At 38.1% G+C, this 16918-nt stretch overlaps 1 protein-coding gene across 2 annotated transcripts in view; it reads left to right on the top strand.

Moving 5' to 3' along the window:
• Window positions 1-16918, top strand: part of LOC128220376 (protein O-mannosyl-transferase TMTC4-like) — a 57655-nt gene that overhangs the window by 29296 nt on the left and 11441 nt on the right. For both annotated transcript variants that reach the window (XM_052928747.1, XM_052928746.1), the window contains exons 5-11: window positions 926-1053; window positions 1838-1948; window positions 2261-2428; window positions 4239-4441; window positions 8494-8671; window positions 13557-13685; window positions 14720-14799. In XM_052928747.1, coding sequence (XP_052784707.1) covers window positions 926-1053; window positions 1838-1948; window positions 2261-2428; window positions 4239-4441; window positions 8494-8671; window positions 13557-13685; window positions 14720-14799 — 997 coding nt within the window. The remainder of the gene's footprint in view (window positions 1-925; window positions 1054-1837; window positions 1949-2260; window positions 2429-4238; window positions 4442-8493; window positions 8672-13556; window positions 13686-14719; window positions 14800-16918) is intronic.

Raw genomic sequence — 16918 nt, 5'->3', positions numbered from 1 at the left:
TATGGTCATCCTATTTAACAGAGTATGTCTGCTTTAATGGAAACTAGGACATTATGGTCACCCTATATAACAGAGTATGTCTACTTCAATGGAACCTAGAACAATATGTTCATCCTTTATAATAAAGTATGTCTACTTTAATGGAACCTAGGACATTACGGTCATCCTATATATATCTCATAAACATCTCACATCAATCCAATAAATTAAATGCTTGAAATATGTTGGGATTTCAACTTTTGAAACAGTTTATTGTCTGAATTGTGTCAATCTTCATTAGTATTACTATTATTGTTCCCTGTCATAGTAATACACAATATTAGTCTTAATGCAGAATCTGCTTTTGTTACTTTTCCACATTTTACTATTTAGAAAGTAGAAAAACAAAGAGAACCATTATTTAATCAGTCATCCTGGTGTTTCTCTATATAATGGCTCCTGGCCAGTATGTGCCTCTATATCTTTGCTATTTATGACTCCTTACTGACTGATTGTGAGCAGAACTATGACCGGAATATAATCAGTCGAGCTGAGGGTTTCTCTGCAGTATGGCTCCTGGCCTGTATGTGCATCTGTATGTTAGCTGCATATTAATAACTCATTACTTACCGATTGTGAGGAGAACTATGTCTGGTATATAATCGGTAAACCTTAGGGTTTCACCATATAGAATATACTTATTTATGTTTGCTCAATTTCGACGAAAGCTGAAAGCTTATAAAATCACTCTCAAGTCCTGGGCAGAAACCAGTACTGTCTCCTATTTTGACAAGCCATGAGAAAGTACCCCTGTGGGGATCAAACCCATGACCTCTTAGGTGAGAGGCATACTCTTATACCACTAGACCACTCTCTCTATGTAGTATAGCCCCCTGCCAGTATGTGCCTGTTTGCTGGTTGTGTATTTATGATTTCTTACTTACAGATTGTGAGGAGAAAGATGACCGGTATATAATCAGTCGACCTGAGGGATTCTCCATTGTATGGCTCCTGGCCAGTATGTGCCTCTGTATGCTCTCAGTGTTTTGTAAGGAACAGGGAATTACAGTTATTGTAAGTGGATTATGTCATGATGGTATTTAATTTGAAATGGAATAATAATATCTGTCATATGTTTCCGTTTTGGATAAAAAAAATCAGACCCGAGGGGACCTGCATTGCCGGGTAACGAGGCTTGCCAAGTTACTGGCTATGCAGCGTGCCCGAGGGTCAGATCAGGAATTGACACACATGATTTATATTATTTCTAGCATACCTTAAATTACATTTTTGTGAGAAAAAAATACTTAGGAAAGCGCATTTTTGTAAATTTCACCAAAAAGCACATGCAATGTTTTACTGACGTCATGACCAGCAGTAATTTTCATTCACTGCATACATCAAGAAGTTCCTTCAGTTTCACGTTTTATAAGGTTTTATTTGTTTTGTTTTGAATGTATGTTTAGGTAAAGTTAATGTTTATGAAACTCATCTATTAAAATCTTATAATTATGGTTACATACAGTGTATAATAAAACTTAAAAAGAAATAAAAAGTATTACGTCGCAGCGCTTTACTCATCTGGCATGGGGAGTGCCAGATGGAATTTTCCAGCATGGTTGAATTCACCAGTAATGCCTATACGGTGTGCTAGTAAAAAGAAATCTATTGGAGTTTCAGGATAAGTGTAAAAAATAGCAGCATTTATTTGATTTCACAAGAGAATATATTAACAACTGCAAAATCACATTAAATGAGCTCAATCATAATATATGTAGAAACACTAATCGACTATAAAACTGTAAATATTGTTAACATAAGCCCCTATTAAATATTATCTTAATGTTGTTCTATTTAGGGCATTTGCAGTGCATATGATATTGTGGTTCTATGTGGGGTGGACCTGCTAGATTTGATCGGGCTACGCAGAAAACACCGAACTTCAGCCAATGGAAATGGCAAGGCACAGGTATTGAATAATAAAAACTTAAAGTTTACCATGCTTAAAACTTGTTCTGTACATGAAGTATGAACATACTTGCACATATACAGCATCATCTTTTCATGCACATTTTACAGTGTTTCTAGGAGAATTTGGAACCCCCGCAAATATAAAGGCATGTAGATTTGCTCTTGTCAATCTGTACATCTCTCTTGTAAAATTAACAACAACAACAACAAAAACGTTATTGCATTTCTACTAGAATAACATGTTTATTGATTTTTCCATATTGATAAAAAGTAATTGTCATTGAAATACCCTTAACATTCTTTTCTCCAGCTCAGACAGCCTCCTGCATGGTTATTAAGCCTGGTGAAGCGCCACTTAGTGTTGCTGTGTACGGGCCTTCTCGTGATACTGTACCGCTGGAGGCTCATGGGCTCAACCCCACCTGTCTTTCAGGTGTTTGATAACCCACACTCCTTTGTCAATGGAACCATTCTGCGGGTACGTTTCAGATTGATAGATTCTTGATTGTCTGTTGTTCAAAGGAAAAAATAAGACCGTAACAGGTTGTTCATAAGAGTGCACATAATTATACATACGTAGCAAGTTCCCTTAGTTTGGTTTACATACTTGTTGAGTGTGACAGAGCGAAAAAATTGATGGTTCATGACCAGCAGATGAGTCTTACAGATTTTGAGGTCTGTTGGTCAAAGGTCAAGGTCATGGTGACCTTGATCTAAAAATCTGTTTCTGATAAATAACTGAAGAATGCTGGGGCCATGGAAGCAAATTCTTAGTACGAAGGTTAGTCATGACCAGTAGATGAACCATAGTGAATTTGAGGTCAGTTGGTCAAAGGTCAAAGTGGTGGTGACCTTGAGCTGAAAATCCGTTTCCGATCAATAACTGAAGAACCCTGGGGCCTAAGAACCTCATGATTAGTAAGAAGGTTTGTCATGACCAGTAGATGAACTCTATTGATTTTGAGGTCAGTGGGTTAAAGTCCAATGTCTTGGTTGAAAGCTGTGTATTGCTAGAGTATATTGAAGGCACATGATCAGTGGACCATTTTATTGATATAAGGTGGTGCATACAGTGTAGCTGATACTGTTTGCTGATTGATCATTGGTCGGCTTTCGCCACTGCTTTCCATCTAGGTGATGGATAATTATGCCCCCCTTCAAAGAAGAGGGGTTTATTGCTTTGCACATGTCGGTCGGTCTGTCGCTCACCGTTGGTAGACCAAAGCTTGTCAGAGTGACGTATGGTCATCAAACTTAACTTGAAGATAGGGTCTGACCAGTAGATGATCCCTATTGATTTAGGGGTCATTGGGCCAAAGGTCAAGGTCACAGTGACCTTAAATGGTAAAAGGATTTTAAAGCTTGTCCATGTGATTTATCACCAATGACCTATGTTCATCAAACTTGACATGGAGGCTGGGCCTGACCAGTAGATGACCCCTATTGATTTTATGGGTCATCGGGTCAAAGGTCAAGGTCACAGTGACCTTGAATGCTAAAAATTTATCCGAGTGATTTATCACTAATGTCTAGAACTATGGTCATCAAACTTGACATGGACCCTGGGCCTGACCAGTAAATGACCCCTATTGATTTTGGGGTTCATCGGGCCAAAGGTCAAAGTCACATTGACATTTAATGTTTAAAAGTTCTCAGAGTGATAACTCGACAATACATTCACCCATGCCCCTTAAACTTGAGTTGGTGGTTGGGCCTGACCAGTAGATGACCCCTATTGATTTTAGGGGTCATCGAACCAAAGGTTAAGGTCACATTGACCTTGAATGATAAAAGGTTGTCCGAGTGATAACTTGAAAATGCCTGCACCAATGGCCCTCAAACTTGACTTGTATCTTGGGCATGACCAGTAGATGACCCCTATTTATTTTGGGGGTCATCAGGTCAAAGGTTAAGATCACAGCGACCTTGAAGGCAAACTCGACAATTCCTGGACCTATGGTCAACAAACTTGTCATGAAGGTTGGGCCTGGCCAGTATCTAGATGACCCATGTTGATTTTGGGTTTCATTGGGTCAAAGGTCAAGATCACAGTGAAAAATTACACCCTTGTGTTCTTTGCGAAATTTCTACTACTGTTTAACTAGCTGTCATGCTAAGACTTATTAAATAATATGTGGACGCCAAACTTTGGAATGCTTTTTTTAAAATAATTATTCTTGCCTAATGGCTTTTTGTGCCAATATATTATTTTCCAAAGCATTTTTATGAGCATTTAAGTCAGTAAACAACAATAATGTTAGTATTGTTTTCTTTGTTATTTCTTCCAGGCATTGAACTACAACTACCTGTACTCCATCAATATGTGGCTGATGCTTAATCCCTGGTGGCTTTGTTTTGATTGGTCCATGGGCTGTGTGCCTGTCATAGAATCGTTCACTGATCCCAGAATCCTTGCTGCCATTGTTATCTGGATTTTCATTGGCTGCCTAGTATGGGCGTGTCTGAAAGCACCAATCACATCAGACCAAAGGTGAAATTTAAGTGTAGTATGTCTTGTTTTGCAAAATGATTCCATGAATAGTACACATGTTAATATGGACAGTATCTATTTATTGTAATTTAAAGTACCATCAGTGGCAGAACTCAGCTAGATGTTTTTTTACTTATGCCCTTGGTCACCAGGGAGAATTGGAACCTTGGTATTTGCTTGCAAGGCTCATGTTTAACTCTCTGTATCCCCCGCAGGCAATATTTGATTGGGAATACATGTAGAAAAGGTGTCATCCTATGGTTAATCATAGGTAACTATATTATTGATATTATTGCTGATTTCAAAACTGTGCACATGTTCATTGCTATAAAAGCTGTTATGGGCTTATCTTCATACAAGAGAAGCAACTATTTTAAAGTAAGTGAAATTATTAAGATTATATAAGGGAGGTTATATTGAAATGAATTTTGGCATTAAATTTGATCTAACACAATAAGTGAATAAATCGTAACAGATACCCGTAATATTGTGACCATATATTTTGATTGATTCAAGGATCATTTATAAAGGTTTTACAATATAAAGACATAGTACAGTGTTTATTTATTCAATTGGTAGTGGTATGTTTCATTACAGAACCTTAGACTTTGTTCATAGACACATGATGAATTGTGGGCATGATTAAACTACACTGGGGCTGAGGTCCATTTAAATATACTGCCAATTAAACCCTGACAAAGCTAAACTGGTCCATTCAGTAAAATGAAAGTGATTCATTCATTCTGATAATGATTGTGTTATGCGTTTTTATGGAGGTTTTATACTGATGTAAACATCCAAATAACCTCCTAGAAAGAACAAACTATCGCCAAATGTGTTTGATAAGATTATTATCTAAATGGTTTCTACTACAAGTTTTATTTTTTTTATTTAGTTTTGAAAATGAAAGCATTTATTGAACTATTTGAAATACTTCTAGGCATTGGTTTAAATTGAATTGATCGAAATAGATGTATTTCTTGTTTGTTTTTTTGCCATAATCGATATTAATGATTATAGAGCTAGTGATTGTTTATAATTTCCTAATAATTGATATATAAAATTTATTAATTTGTTTCTTAGATCAGATTGCATCCCTTTTTCCATTAACAAATAATATTACCTTTTATAACTTTTTAAATTCAATCTGAATGAAGAACTAGCTGTTTGCTGGACAAATCCTTCTAATCTTTGTCAGAGTTGAGGGTGTGAAGTTGATAACAATGAACACACAGTTTGAATGCAGGGTTGAAACTGAATTTAAATGTTTTGATATTGCACAAAATGCGTAATGTTATTGCAAGCCCGATAAAATAACTTAAAAATGGCAGAGTTCCATAACTAAATACACGATCAGAAATGGAGTATGAAGCAGATATAGCTTACAAGTGGTATTGGATATTGATCTGTCTGTTTATAACCACTGGTAGGTATATAGCCAATATTATTAAACCTATAATACTTGTGTCAGCGTAGTCGAGAGGTTACTTCGTTATTATGAACACCCAACTGTCACTTGGATTTCCTGCAGGTTCAACCCCTGTGAAAACCTCTGACGCTAACTGGCATTTTTTTGTCAATTTGATTCATTTTTATACGCCCGAAGGGTCGTATTATGTTATGGCCTCCATCGTGTGTCCGTCTGTCCGTCCGTCTGTCCGTCCGTTACCATTCCATGTCCGGGCCATAACTTAGTAACTAATAAAGCGATTTTCAAATAACTTTATACAAATCATCACTACATTAAAAGGATGTGTCGTGCGCAATTTCCAGGTCCATACCTCAAAGACTAGAATCACCATGGGGGTGCGTTAGCAATTCCGTGTCCGGGCCACAACTTTGTCACTAATAAAGTGATTTTCAAATAACTTTATACAAAGCATCATTACATTAAAAGGATGTGTCGCGCGCAATTTCCAGGTCCAAACCTCAAAGACTAGAATCACCATGGGGGAGCGTTACAACTTTATCACTAATAAAGTCATTTTCAAATAACTGTATACAAAGCATCATTACATTAAAAGGATGTGTCGCGCGCAATTTCCAGGTCCATACCTCAAAGACTAGAATCACCATGGGGGGCGTTAGCAATTCTGTTTCCGGGCCATAACTTGGTAACTAATAAAGCGATTTTCAAATAACTTTATACAAATCATCACTACATTTAAAGGATGTGTCGCACGCAATTTCCAGGTCCATACCTCAAAGACTAGAATCACCATGGGGGTGCGTTAGCAAATCCGTGTCCGGGCCACAACTTGGTCACTAATAAAGTCATTTTCAAATAACTTTATACAAAGCATCATTACATTAAAAGGATGTGTCGCGCGCAATTTCCAGGTCCATACCTCAAACACTAGAATCACCATGGGGGGGCATTAGCAATTCTGTGTCCGGGCCACATCTTTGTTACTAATAAAGTGATTTTCAAATAACTTTATACAAATCATCACTACATTAAAAGGATGTGTCACATGCAATTTCCAGGTCCATACCTCAAAGACTAGAATCACCATGGGGGGGACGTTAGCAATTCCATGTCCAGGCCATAACTCAAAGACTAGAATCACCAATGGGGGGCGTTAGCAATTCTGTGTCCGGGCCACATCTTTGTTACTCGTCCGTTAGCAATTCCATGTCAGGGCCATAACTTGGTAACTAATAAAGCGATTTTCAGATAACTTTATACAAATCATCACTACATTAAAAGGATGTGTCGCGCGCAATTTCCAGGTCCATACCTCAAAGACTAGAATCACCATGGGGGGGCATTAGCAATTCTGTGTCCGGGCCACATCTTTGTTACTCGTCCGTTAGCAATTCCGTGTCCGGGCCATAAATTGGTAACAAATAAAGCGATTTTCAAATAACTTTATACAAATCATCACTACATTAAAAGGACCTCAAGCCGAATCTTCTTCGGGCGTATATTGCTCCGTTTCGCGGTGCTCTTGTTCATCATTGTTTTTATACATTCTGCGATTAAAACAACAGTGGATTTATATATTTAATCTGAAATTAAGAAGGTTTAATCACTGTGCCTCATGTGAAGTTTTATATACAAGCAAGGGCCCTTCAAAAATATTTTTTGATGTTCAGGGTATCAAATTCATACTTTCAAAACTTCCTCACTGTAACAGTACTCTCCTTTCTGTCAAGTTATGGTGCTAATGCTTAATACTGTCAGATTTATGGCCCTTCATATACTTAAAAAAATATGAAGGGTCATTACAGTTTTGACTGTAATATGCTTTTTGGTGATTTATGATATAACTCATGCCTTAATATTGTCACATTTATTGCCCTTTGTATACTTAGAAATTATGAACTGGTGTTGACAGTTGACAGATAGACTCTTGGTTATATACTTAATAACATGCCTTCAAATTGCATCTTTCCAATATGATGTCATTACGGGCCCTTATCACCCCTGTGATGGCTCTAGTTTATCTTACTGCAAAAAAGAGGATATAATAATCATTTTACAAACAAAAAACAAAATAATAAACCAAGCACACAAATGTTATAGAAAGTAATTTTTGGAAGGTGAGGTGATGTGTAGCTGTATCGGTGTCCACCTGTCACCCAAAACATCATGGGTTCATGCCACACCAAGGAAACTTGTAACTCAAAATGTGATCCCGGAAATAAACTGGAGCAAGATTCATAATTATATACAGTTGGCTCTAACTTCCAGGGACCGGCAAAAATACCTCAATTTGAGCTAAGCGGAAGTGATAACATTAAGTACAAAGAAATCGGTCCTTTACATCCACTTCAAGCCGATCCCGGAAATAAACTGGAGCAAGATTCATAATTATATACAGTTGGCTCTAACTCCCAGGGACCGGCAAAAATACCTCAATTTGAGCTAAGCGGAAATGATAATTTAAGTACAAAGAAATCGGTCCTTTACATCCACTTCAAGCCAACAAGGAAAATCGAACCAAGCGAGTTCGAGCCAAAAGGTTTCGACTATAGAAAGTAATAAAGATTCATCAATATGAATAAGCATAAACGGAAATCCATGATCCAAAATCCATCTATTTCAGATGTATGACGATGGCACTGGCCCTGATTATTATCCCGTTCCTGCCAGCATCAAACATGTTTTTCCGTGTGGGGTTTGTGATAGCAGAGAGAATCCTGTACTTGTCCAGTATTGGCTTCTGTATGCTTGTGGTGCTCGGTGTTAGACAGATCTGTAGCTCTTTCCCAGGGTATGCCAAGGTAACTCATAGGATAATTATCCCCCACCAAATTGAAGATTTCTGGAGGGGGATATTGTTTTGGCGTTGTTTGTCTGTCCGTCCATCCGTCCGTCCATCCGTCCGGTACCATTTCTTGTCAGGCATTGATCAGAAAATGTTCAAACTTGGCCAAAATGTTCCTCTTGATCAAATCTCGACCACTTTTGAAAGTGGGTCACTTGGGGTCAAAAACTAGGTCACTAGGTCAAATCTTAGAAAAATCTTTGAAACATACTTGAGGCATTATACATTGTCAAATATTCATTAAACTTAATCAGAATGTTTTCCTTGATGAACTCTTGGTCATAAATAAAACTGGGTCACATATGATTGAAAATTTGGTCAATAGGTCAAATCTTAGAAAAATCTTGTCCAGAACTATATCATGGTAATTATTGGTCAAGTTATGTTCAAAATAGGTCATGATGTACCCCTTGATGAAATATGGATCACTTAAAAAAGTGGGTCACATGGGGTCAAAAACGTAACTTAATCAGAATATTTTCCTTGATGAAATCTTGTACTTATTTGAAACTGGGTAACATAGGATCTATTTTATGGTGGTGATTGATCTGATTAAGTTAAAACATGGTCAGAATGTTCTTTTGGGTTAAATTTTGACTGCGTTTTAAAAGTGTGTTATATGGGTCAAAAACTAGGTCATATCTTACAGAAATCTTGGGAACACTCTAGAGGCAATACATCTGCTCTAATTTCCATGAAACTTAATCAGAATGCCTCAATGAAATCTTGGAATAGTTTGAAACTAGTAGGTCATTTGGGGTCAAAAATGAGGTCACTGGGTCAAATCTTAAAAAAACCTTGTGGACACTAGAGGCTATATTTTTTGCAATATATCTGGACCAATCTTCATGAAACTTGATCAGAATGTTTGCCTTGATGAAATCTTAGATTAGTTTGGAACTGGGTAACATGGAGTCATAAACTAGGTTTCTTGGTCAATTCTAAATGTTACATTATGTACAATATTTTTTTATTTCAAACAGTTGCAATCAAACTCAAACTCATATATATATATATTTCATCAACAATTGATTTCCATTCCTTGACTTAGCCCAATCAGGCAGGGGATATCAATTCAACGAATTTGCTTGTTGTACATGTATTTAAGTATGCTTGTGGTGCTCTGTGTTGTACTGATCTGTAGCTCTTTCCCTGTGTATGCCAAGGTGACTCATAGGATTATTATACATATATTCATGTATGCTTTTTATGCTCTATGTTGGACAGATCTGTAGCTCTTTCCTGGGGTATGCCAAGGTAACTTATAGGATTATTGTACATGTATTCATATATGCTTGTGGTGCTCTGTGTTGAACAGATCTGTATCTCTTTCCTTGGGTATGCCAAGGTGACTCATAGGATTATTGTACATGTATTCATATATGCTTATGGTGCTCTGTGTTGAACAGATCTGTAGCTCTTTCCCTGGGTATGCCAAGGTGACTCATAGGATTATTGTACATGTATTCATATATGCTTGTGGTGCTCTGTGTTGAACAGATCTGTAGCTCTTTCCCTGGGTATGCCAAGGTGACTCATAGGATTATTGTACATATATGTATATATGCTTATGGTGCTCTGTGTTGAGCAGATCTGTAGCTTTTCCCCTGGGTATGCCAATGTGACTCATAGGATTATTGTACATGTATTCATGTATGCTTGTGGTGCTCTGTGTTAAACATATATGTAGTTGTATTTGTATTCATATATGCTTGTGGTGCTCTGTGTTGAACAGGTCTGTAGTTCTTTCCCTGGGTATGCCAAGGTAACTCATAGGATTGTTGTACATGTATTTATGTATGCTTGTGGTGCTCTGTGTTGAAGAGGTATGTAGCTCTTTCCCTGGGTATGTTAAGGTAACTCACAGGATTATTGTACATGTATTCATGTATGCTTGTGGGGCTCTGTGTTTGACAGATCTGTAGCTCTTTCCCTTGGTATGCCAAGGTGACTCATAGGAGTATTGTACATGTATTCATGTATGCTTATGGTGCTCTGTGTTCAACAAATATGTAGCTCTTTCCTGAGGTATGCCAAGGTAACTCGTAGGATCTTTGTACATGTATTCATGTATGCTTGTGGTGCTCTGTGTTAAACATATATGTAGTTGTACTTGTATTCATGTATGCTTGTAGTGCTCTGTGTAAAACTGATCTGTAGCTCCTGGGGTATGCCAAGATAACTCATTGGATTATTGTACATGTATTCATGTATGCTTGTGGTGCTCTGTGTTTGACAGATCAGTAGTTCTTTCACAAGGCATGCCAAGGTAACTCATAGGATTATTGTAAATGTATTCTTGTGGTGCTCTGTGTTTGACAGATCAGTAGCTCTTTCACAGGGTATGCCAAGATAACTCATAGGATTATTGTACATGTATTCTTGTGGTGCTCTGTGTTTGACAGATCAGTAGCTCTTTCACATGGTATGCCAAGATAACTCATAGGATTATTGTACATGTATGCTTGTGGTGCTCTGTGTTAAACAGATCAGTAGCTCTTTCACAAGGCATGCCAAGGTAACTCATAGGATTATTGTACATGTATGCTTGTGGTGCGCTGTGTTAAACACATCTGTAGCTCTTTCCCAGGGTATGCCAAGGTAACTCATAGGATTATTGTACATGTATTCTTGTGGTGCGCTGTGTTAAACAGATCTGTAGCTCTTTCCCAGGGTATGCCAAGATAACTCATAGGATTATTGTTACTTGTATTCATGTATGCTTGTTGTGCTCTGTGTTCAACATATCTGTTGCTGCATTGTATTTCCTGGGGTATTCCAAGGTAACTCGTAGGAGTATTGTACATGTATTCATGTATGCTTGTGGTGCTCTGTGTTCAAGAGATCTGTTGCTACATTGTATTTCCTGGGGTATGCCAAGGTAACGCATAGGATTATTGTACATGTATTCCTGTATGCTTGTGGTGCTCTGTGTTGGACAGATCTGTAGCCCTTTCCTGGAGTATGCCAAGGTAACTCATAGGATTATTGTACATTTATTCCTGTATGCTTGTGGGGCTCTGTGTTGGGCAGATCTGTAGCGCTTTCCCAGGGTATGCCAAGATAACTCATAGGATTATTGTACATGTATTCCTGTATGCTTGTGGTGCTCTGTGTTGGACAGATCTGTAGCCCTTTCCTGGAGTATGCCAGGGTAACTAATAGGATCATTGTTCATGTATTCATGTATGCTTGTGGTGGTCTGTGTTGGACAGATCTGTAGCCCTTTCCTGGAGTATGCCAAGGTAACTCATAGGATTATTGTACATGTATTCCTGTATGCTTGTGGTGGTCTGTGTTGGACAGATCTGTAGCCCTTTCCTGGAGTATGCCAAGGTAACTCATAGGATTATTGTACATGTATTCCTGTATGCTTGTGGTGCTCTGTGTTGGACAGATCTGTTGCCCTTTCCTGGAGTATGCCAAGGTAACTCATAGGATCATTGTTCATGTATTCATGTATGCTTGTGGTGCTCTGTGTTGGACAGATCTGTAGCCCTTTCCTGGAGTATGCCAAGGTAACTCATAGGATTATTGTACATGTATTCCTATATGCTTGTGGTGCTCTGTGTTGGACTGATCTGTAGCCCTTTCCTTTAGTATGCCAAGGTAACTCATAGGATCATTGTTCATGTATTCCTGTATGCTTGTGGTGCTCTGTGTTGGACTGATTTGTAGCCCTTTCCTGGAGTATGCCAAGGTAACTCATAGGATCATTGTTCATGTATTCATGTATGCTTGTGGTGCTCTGTGTTGGACTGATCTGTAGCCCTTTCCTGGAGTATGCCAAGGTAACTCATAGGATCATTGTTCATGTATTCATATATGCTTGTGGTGCTCTGTGTTGGACTGATTTGTAGCCCTTTCCTGGAGTATGCCAAGGTAACTCATAGGATCATTGTTCATGTATTCATGTATGCTTGTGGTGCTCTGTGTTGGACTGATTTGTAGCCCTTTCCTGGAGTTTGCCAAGGTAACTCATAGGATCATTGTTCATGTATTCATGTATGCTTATGGTGCTCTGTGTTGGACTGATCTGTAGCCCTTTCCTGGAGTATGCCAAGGTAATTCATAGGTTCATTATTCATGTATTCATATATGCTTGTGGTGCTCTGTGTTGGACTGATCTGTAGCCCTTTCCTGGAGTATGCCAAGGTAACTCATAGGATCATTGTTTAAAATTGAACAAAATCATACTTGCAACCTCCTGGTATCTTTTTGGAATAATGGAATACTTGCTGTTTAATTTAATCTAATTAACTGTTTGCAAAATTAGTTTACCTTCCAATTAAAAAAATCAGATAAAATAGGCATGTGTTGATTTCATCTTAAAATGTCTCTCAAACATAGCACGTTTTGAACACAAAACAATTTAACTCATATTTATTCCATATTTTGTAATTTTGGACCGGGGCAAAAGTGTCATTATGTTCCTCAACTAAGTTTTAACATTTTGCATGATTTTAGATCATGATAAGGACTACAGAAAAGCCAACCCAATACTTCCTGGCAAAGCTTCCTACTCGGTCCCTAGAGGCTTTAAAGTTAACCCTCAATAAGAGCAGGTCTAGAACTGAAGTGTGTTAGAGTGGATTCGGAGGCATCTGTCATTAGAAATGTGTTGATTACAAATAAAAACATTAAGTCATTGATATTTAATATACAACATACCGAAATGTCATCCTGGTCATGGACAACTTGTTTAAAAGTTTTGACTGGACTTTAAAAACCTACGGATTTATTTGTGCTATGATATAGCTCATTAATACTTACAGTATATGTTACATCAATTAACCACTTGATAGCTTTCCCTTTAAGTTATTACATTGATGTTCTTCCAGCCAGTGTTCCTGTGCATGTTTGTCTTGTATGGTGTGTTTATGGCCCGGTCTGTCCAGCGTAGTGCCCAGTGGAAACATGAGATGGACCTCTTCACCTCCGGCGCTCATGTCTGTCCGAGAAATGCCAAGGTAGGTTACTATGGCAAACTGTAAAGTCATTAAACTTTTTTATGCTTTGTGCAAAGTTCAAACTTCAAATTGTTGCTAGGTTTAAGACAAGTGTGGTTGATTTGTTGCAGAATTGAACATGTTGAATGTTATTGGGTTCGGAGGTTTTGTCTTTATTATGTGTGTAAAAAGTTTACTAATACAGTCCAAACTCGCTATGTCGACGTCGGATATCTTGACTTTCCGGTTGTGTCGACTATATTCTCCAGTCCCGAATTTATTCCTTCTTATTCTATATAAATTAAATCTGCTTGTGTTCATTTTTCTATCTCGACTTTTTCGCTATGTCGACCTCATATTTAAGTCCCTATGATCGAATTTCGCACATTTCCCTTGTTTCTTATGTCGAACTGTAGATCAAGTTGTATGTGCAAAAATATTTATGACGGTTTGCGGCATGTCGCTAAATTACGGTGCGTGTCAAAATAACAATCTGTCATAGTTGGAGGTTAATTGGTAAGTCATATCTAATGTACTATTTTAAGTTGTTGTCATATGTGCTATACTGTTTCCTTACAATCTACAAGTGTTTTTAATTGTGGTTTTATATATGTTTTGTGTAATCCATAAACATGAATTAAATAAATTTGTCACAAATGATTCATTTTTTCACTTAATTTTTCAATAATACGTTTGCTGTTTTCACGACGGTAACAAGACTGTTCAATTGAAGAAATCGTATGTTGGACATAACTCAAATTCAAATGTGTTGGTATTGGTGATAGTATATATTTTTTGTAATTCGTTTGTGTCGAATGTTTGTTATCTCGACTTTTTTCCCTAGGTCCTGACAAAGTCGACATAACGAGTTTCGACTGTATTAACTATCAAATGTTATTATAAAACCTTACCATTGACATGCAATAGTACAATAATGCTGCTTTCAAATGGTAATGTTGCACATGTTTAATGGATATTTGTAGCGTGTCAGTATTACAAGGATTTTTGATAAGCTTACTTACACATGTTTGACTAAAATTGTTGTAACATTCAAGGTCCACTACAACATTGCAAAGTTAAATGCTGATCATGGAAATACTGATGTAGCTATTGAGAGATACAGATATGCCATTGAGTAAGTGACCAAGTACTAATGATTGTTCCTTGCAAAAATCACTTGAACTTAATTAATGCATAAAGATGTAAGTTTTTAATTATTTAACATGATTTTGAAAACAATAAAAGATTTAACATTGAACGAATAAATATTTTTATCCTTTTTTGTCAGAATGATGTATGCTTGACTGATGTATATCAGCAACAAACAGAAAAAAAGGATCTATGACAGAAGTGTGTATGTGCCAGAACTCTGGTGGACAGGTCAATGACAGAAGTGTGTATGTGCCAGAACTCTGGTGGACAGGTCAATGACAAAAGTGTGTATGTGCCAGAACTCTGGTGGACAGGTCAATGACAGAAGTGTGTATGTGCCAGAAATCTGGTGGACAGGTCTATGACAAAAGTTAGTATGTGCCAGAACTCTGGTGGACAGGTCTATGACAAAAGTGTGTGTGTGCCAGAACTCTGGTGGACAGGTCAATGACAGAATTGTGTATGTGCCAGAACTCTGGTGGACAGGTCTATGACAGAAGTGTGTATGTGCCAGAACTCTGGTGGACAGGTCTATGACAGAAGTGTGTATGTGCCAGAACTCTGGTAGTCAGGTGTATGACAGGAGTGTGTATATACACAAGAACTCTGGTGGACAGGTCAATGATAGAAGTGTGTATACACCAGAACTCTGGTGGACAGGTCTGTGACAAGAGTGTATATATGCCAGAACTCTGGTGGACAGGTCTATGACAGGAGTGTATATATGCCAGAACTCTGGTGGACAGGTATATGACAGAAGTGTGTATATGCCAGAACTCTGGTGGACAGGTCTATGACAGGAATGTATATATGCCAAAACTCTGGTGGACAGGTCTATGACAAGAGTGTATATATGCCAGAACTCTGGGGGACAGGTCTATGACAGGAGTGTATATATGCCAGAACACTGGTGGACAGGTCTATGACAGGAGTGTATATATGCCAGAACTCTGGTGGACAGGTCTATGACAGGTGGACAGGACAGCTCTATGACAGGAATGTATATATGCCAGAACTCTGGTAGACAGGTCTATGACAGGAATGTATATATGCCAGAACTCTGGTAGACAGGTCTATGACAGGAATGTATATATGCCAGAACTCTTGTGGACTGGTCTATGACAGGAATGTATATATGCCAGAACTCTGGTGGACAGGTCTATGACAGGAATGTATATATGCCAGAACTCTACTGGACAGGTCTATGACAGGAATGTATATATGCCAGAACTCTGGTGGACAGGTCTATGACAGGAATGTATATATGCCAGAACTCTGGTAGACAGGTCTATGACAGGAATGTATATATGCCAGAACTCTGGTGGACAGGTCTATGACAGGAATATATATATGCCAGAACTCTGGTGGACAGGTCTATGACAGGAATGTATATATGCCAAAACTCTGGTGGACAGGTCTATGACAGGAATATATATATGCCAGAACTCTAGTGGACAGGTCTATGACAGGAATATATATATGCCAGAACTCTAGTGGACAGGTCTATGACAGGAATGTATATATGCCAGAACTCTGGTGGACAGGTCTATGACAGGAATGTATATATGCCAGAACTCTGGTAGACTGGTCTATGACAGGAATGTATATATGCCAGAACTCTGGTAGACAGCTCTATGACAGTAATGTATATATGCCAGAACTCTAGTGGACAGGTCTATGACAGGAATGTATATATGCCAGAACTCTGGTGGACTGGTCTATGACAGGAATGTATATATGCCAGAACTCTGGTAGACTGGTCTATGACAGGAATGTATATATGCCAGAACTCTGGTAGACAGCTCTATGACAGTAATGTATATATGCCAGAACTCTGGTGGACAGGTCTATGACAGGAATGTATATATGCCAGAACTCTGGTGGCCAGCTCTATGACAGGAATGTATATATGCCAGAACTCTGGTGGACAGCTCTATGACAGGAATGTATATATGCCAGAACTCTGGTGGACAGCTCTATGACAGGAATGTATATATGCCAGAACTCTGGTGGACAGGTCTATGACAGGAATGTATATATGCTAGAACTCTGGTGGACAGGTCTATGACAGGAATGTATATATGCAAGAACTCTGGTAGACA

This window comes from Mya arenaria, chromosome 15 (genome assembly GCF_026914265.1).
Source record: "Mya arenaria isolate MELC-2E11 chromosome 15, ASM2691426v1".
NCBI classification, from domain to species: domain Eukaryota; kingdom Metazoa; phylum Mollusca; class Bivalvia; order Myida; family Myidae; genus Mya; species Mya arenaria.
This window is presented reverse-complemented; position numbering and strand designations above follow the sequence as displayed.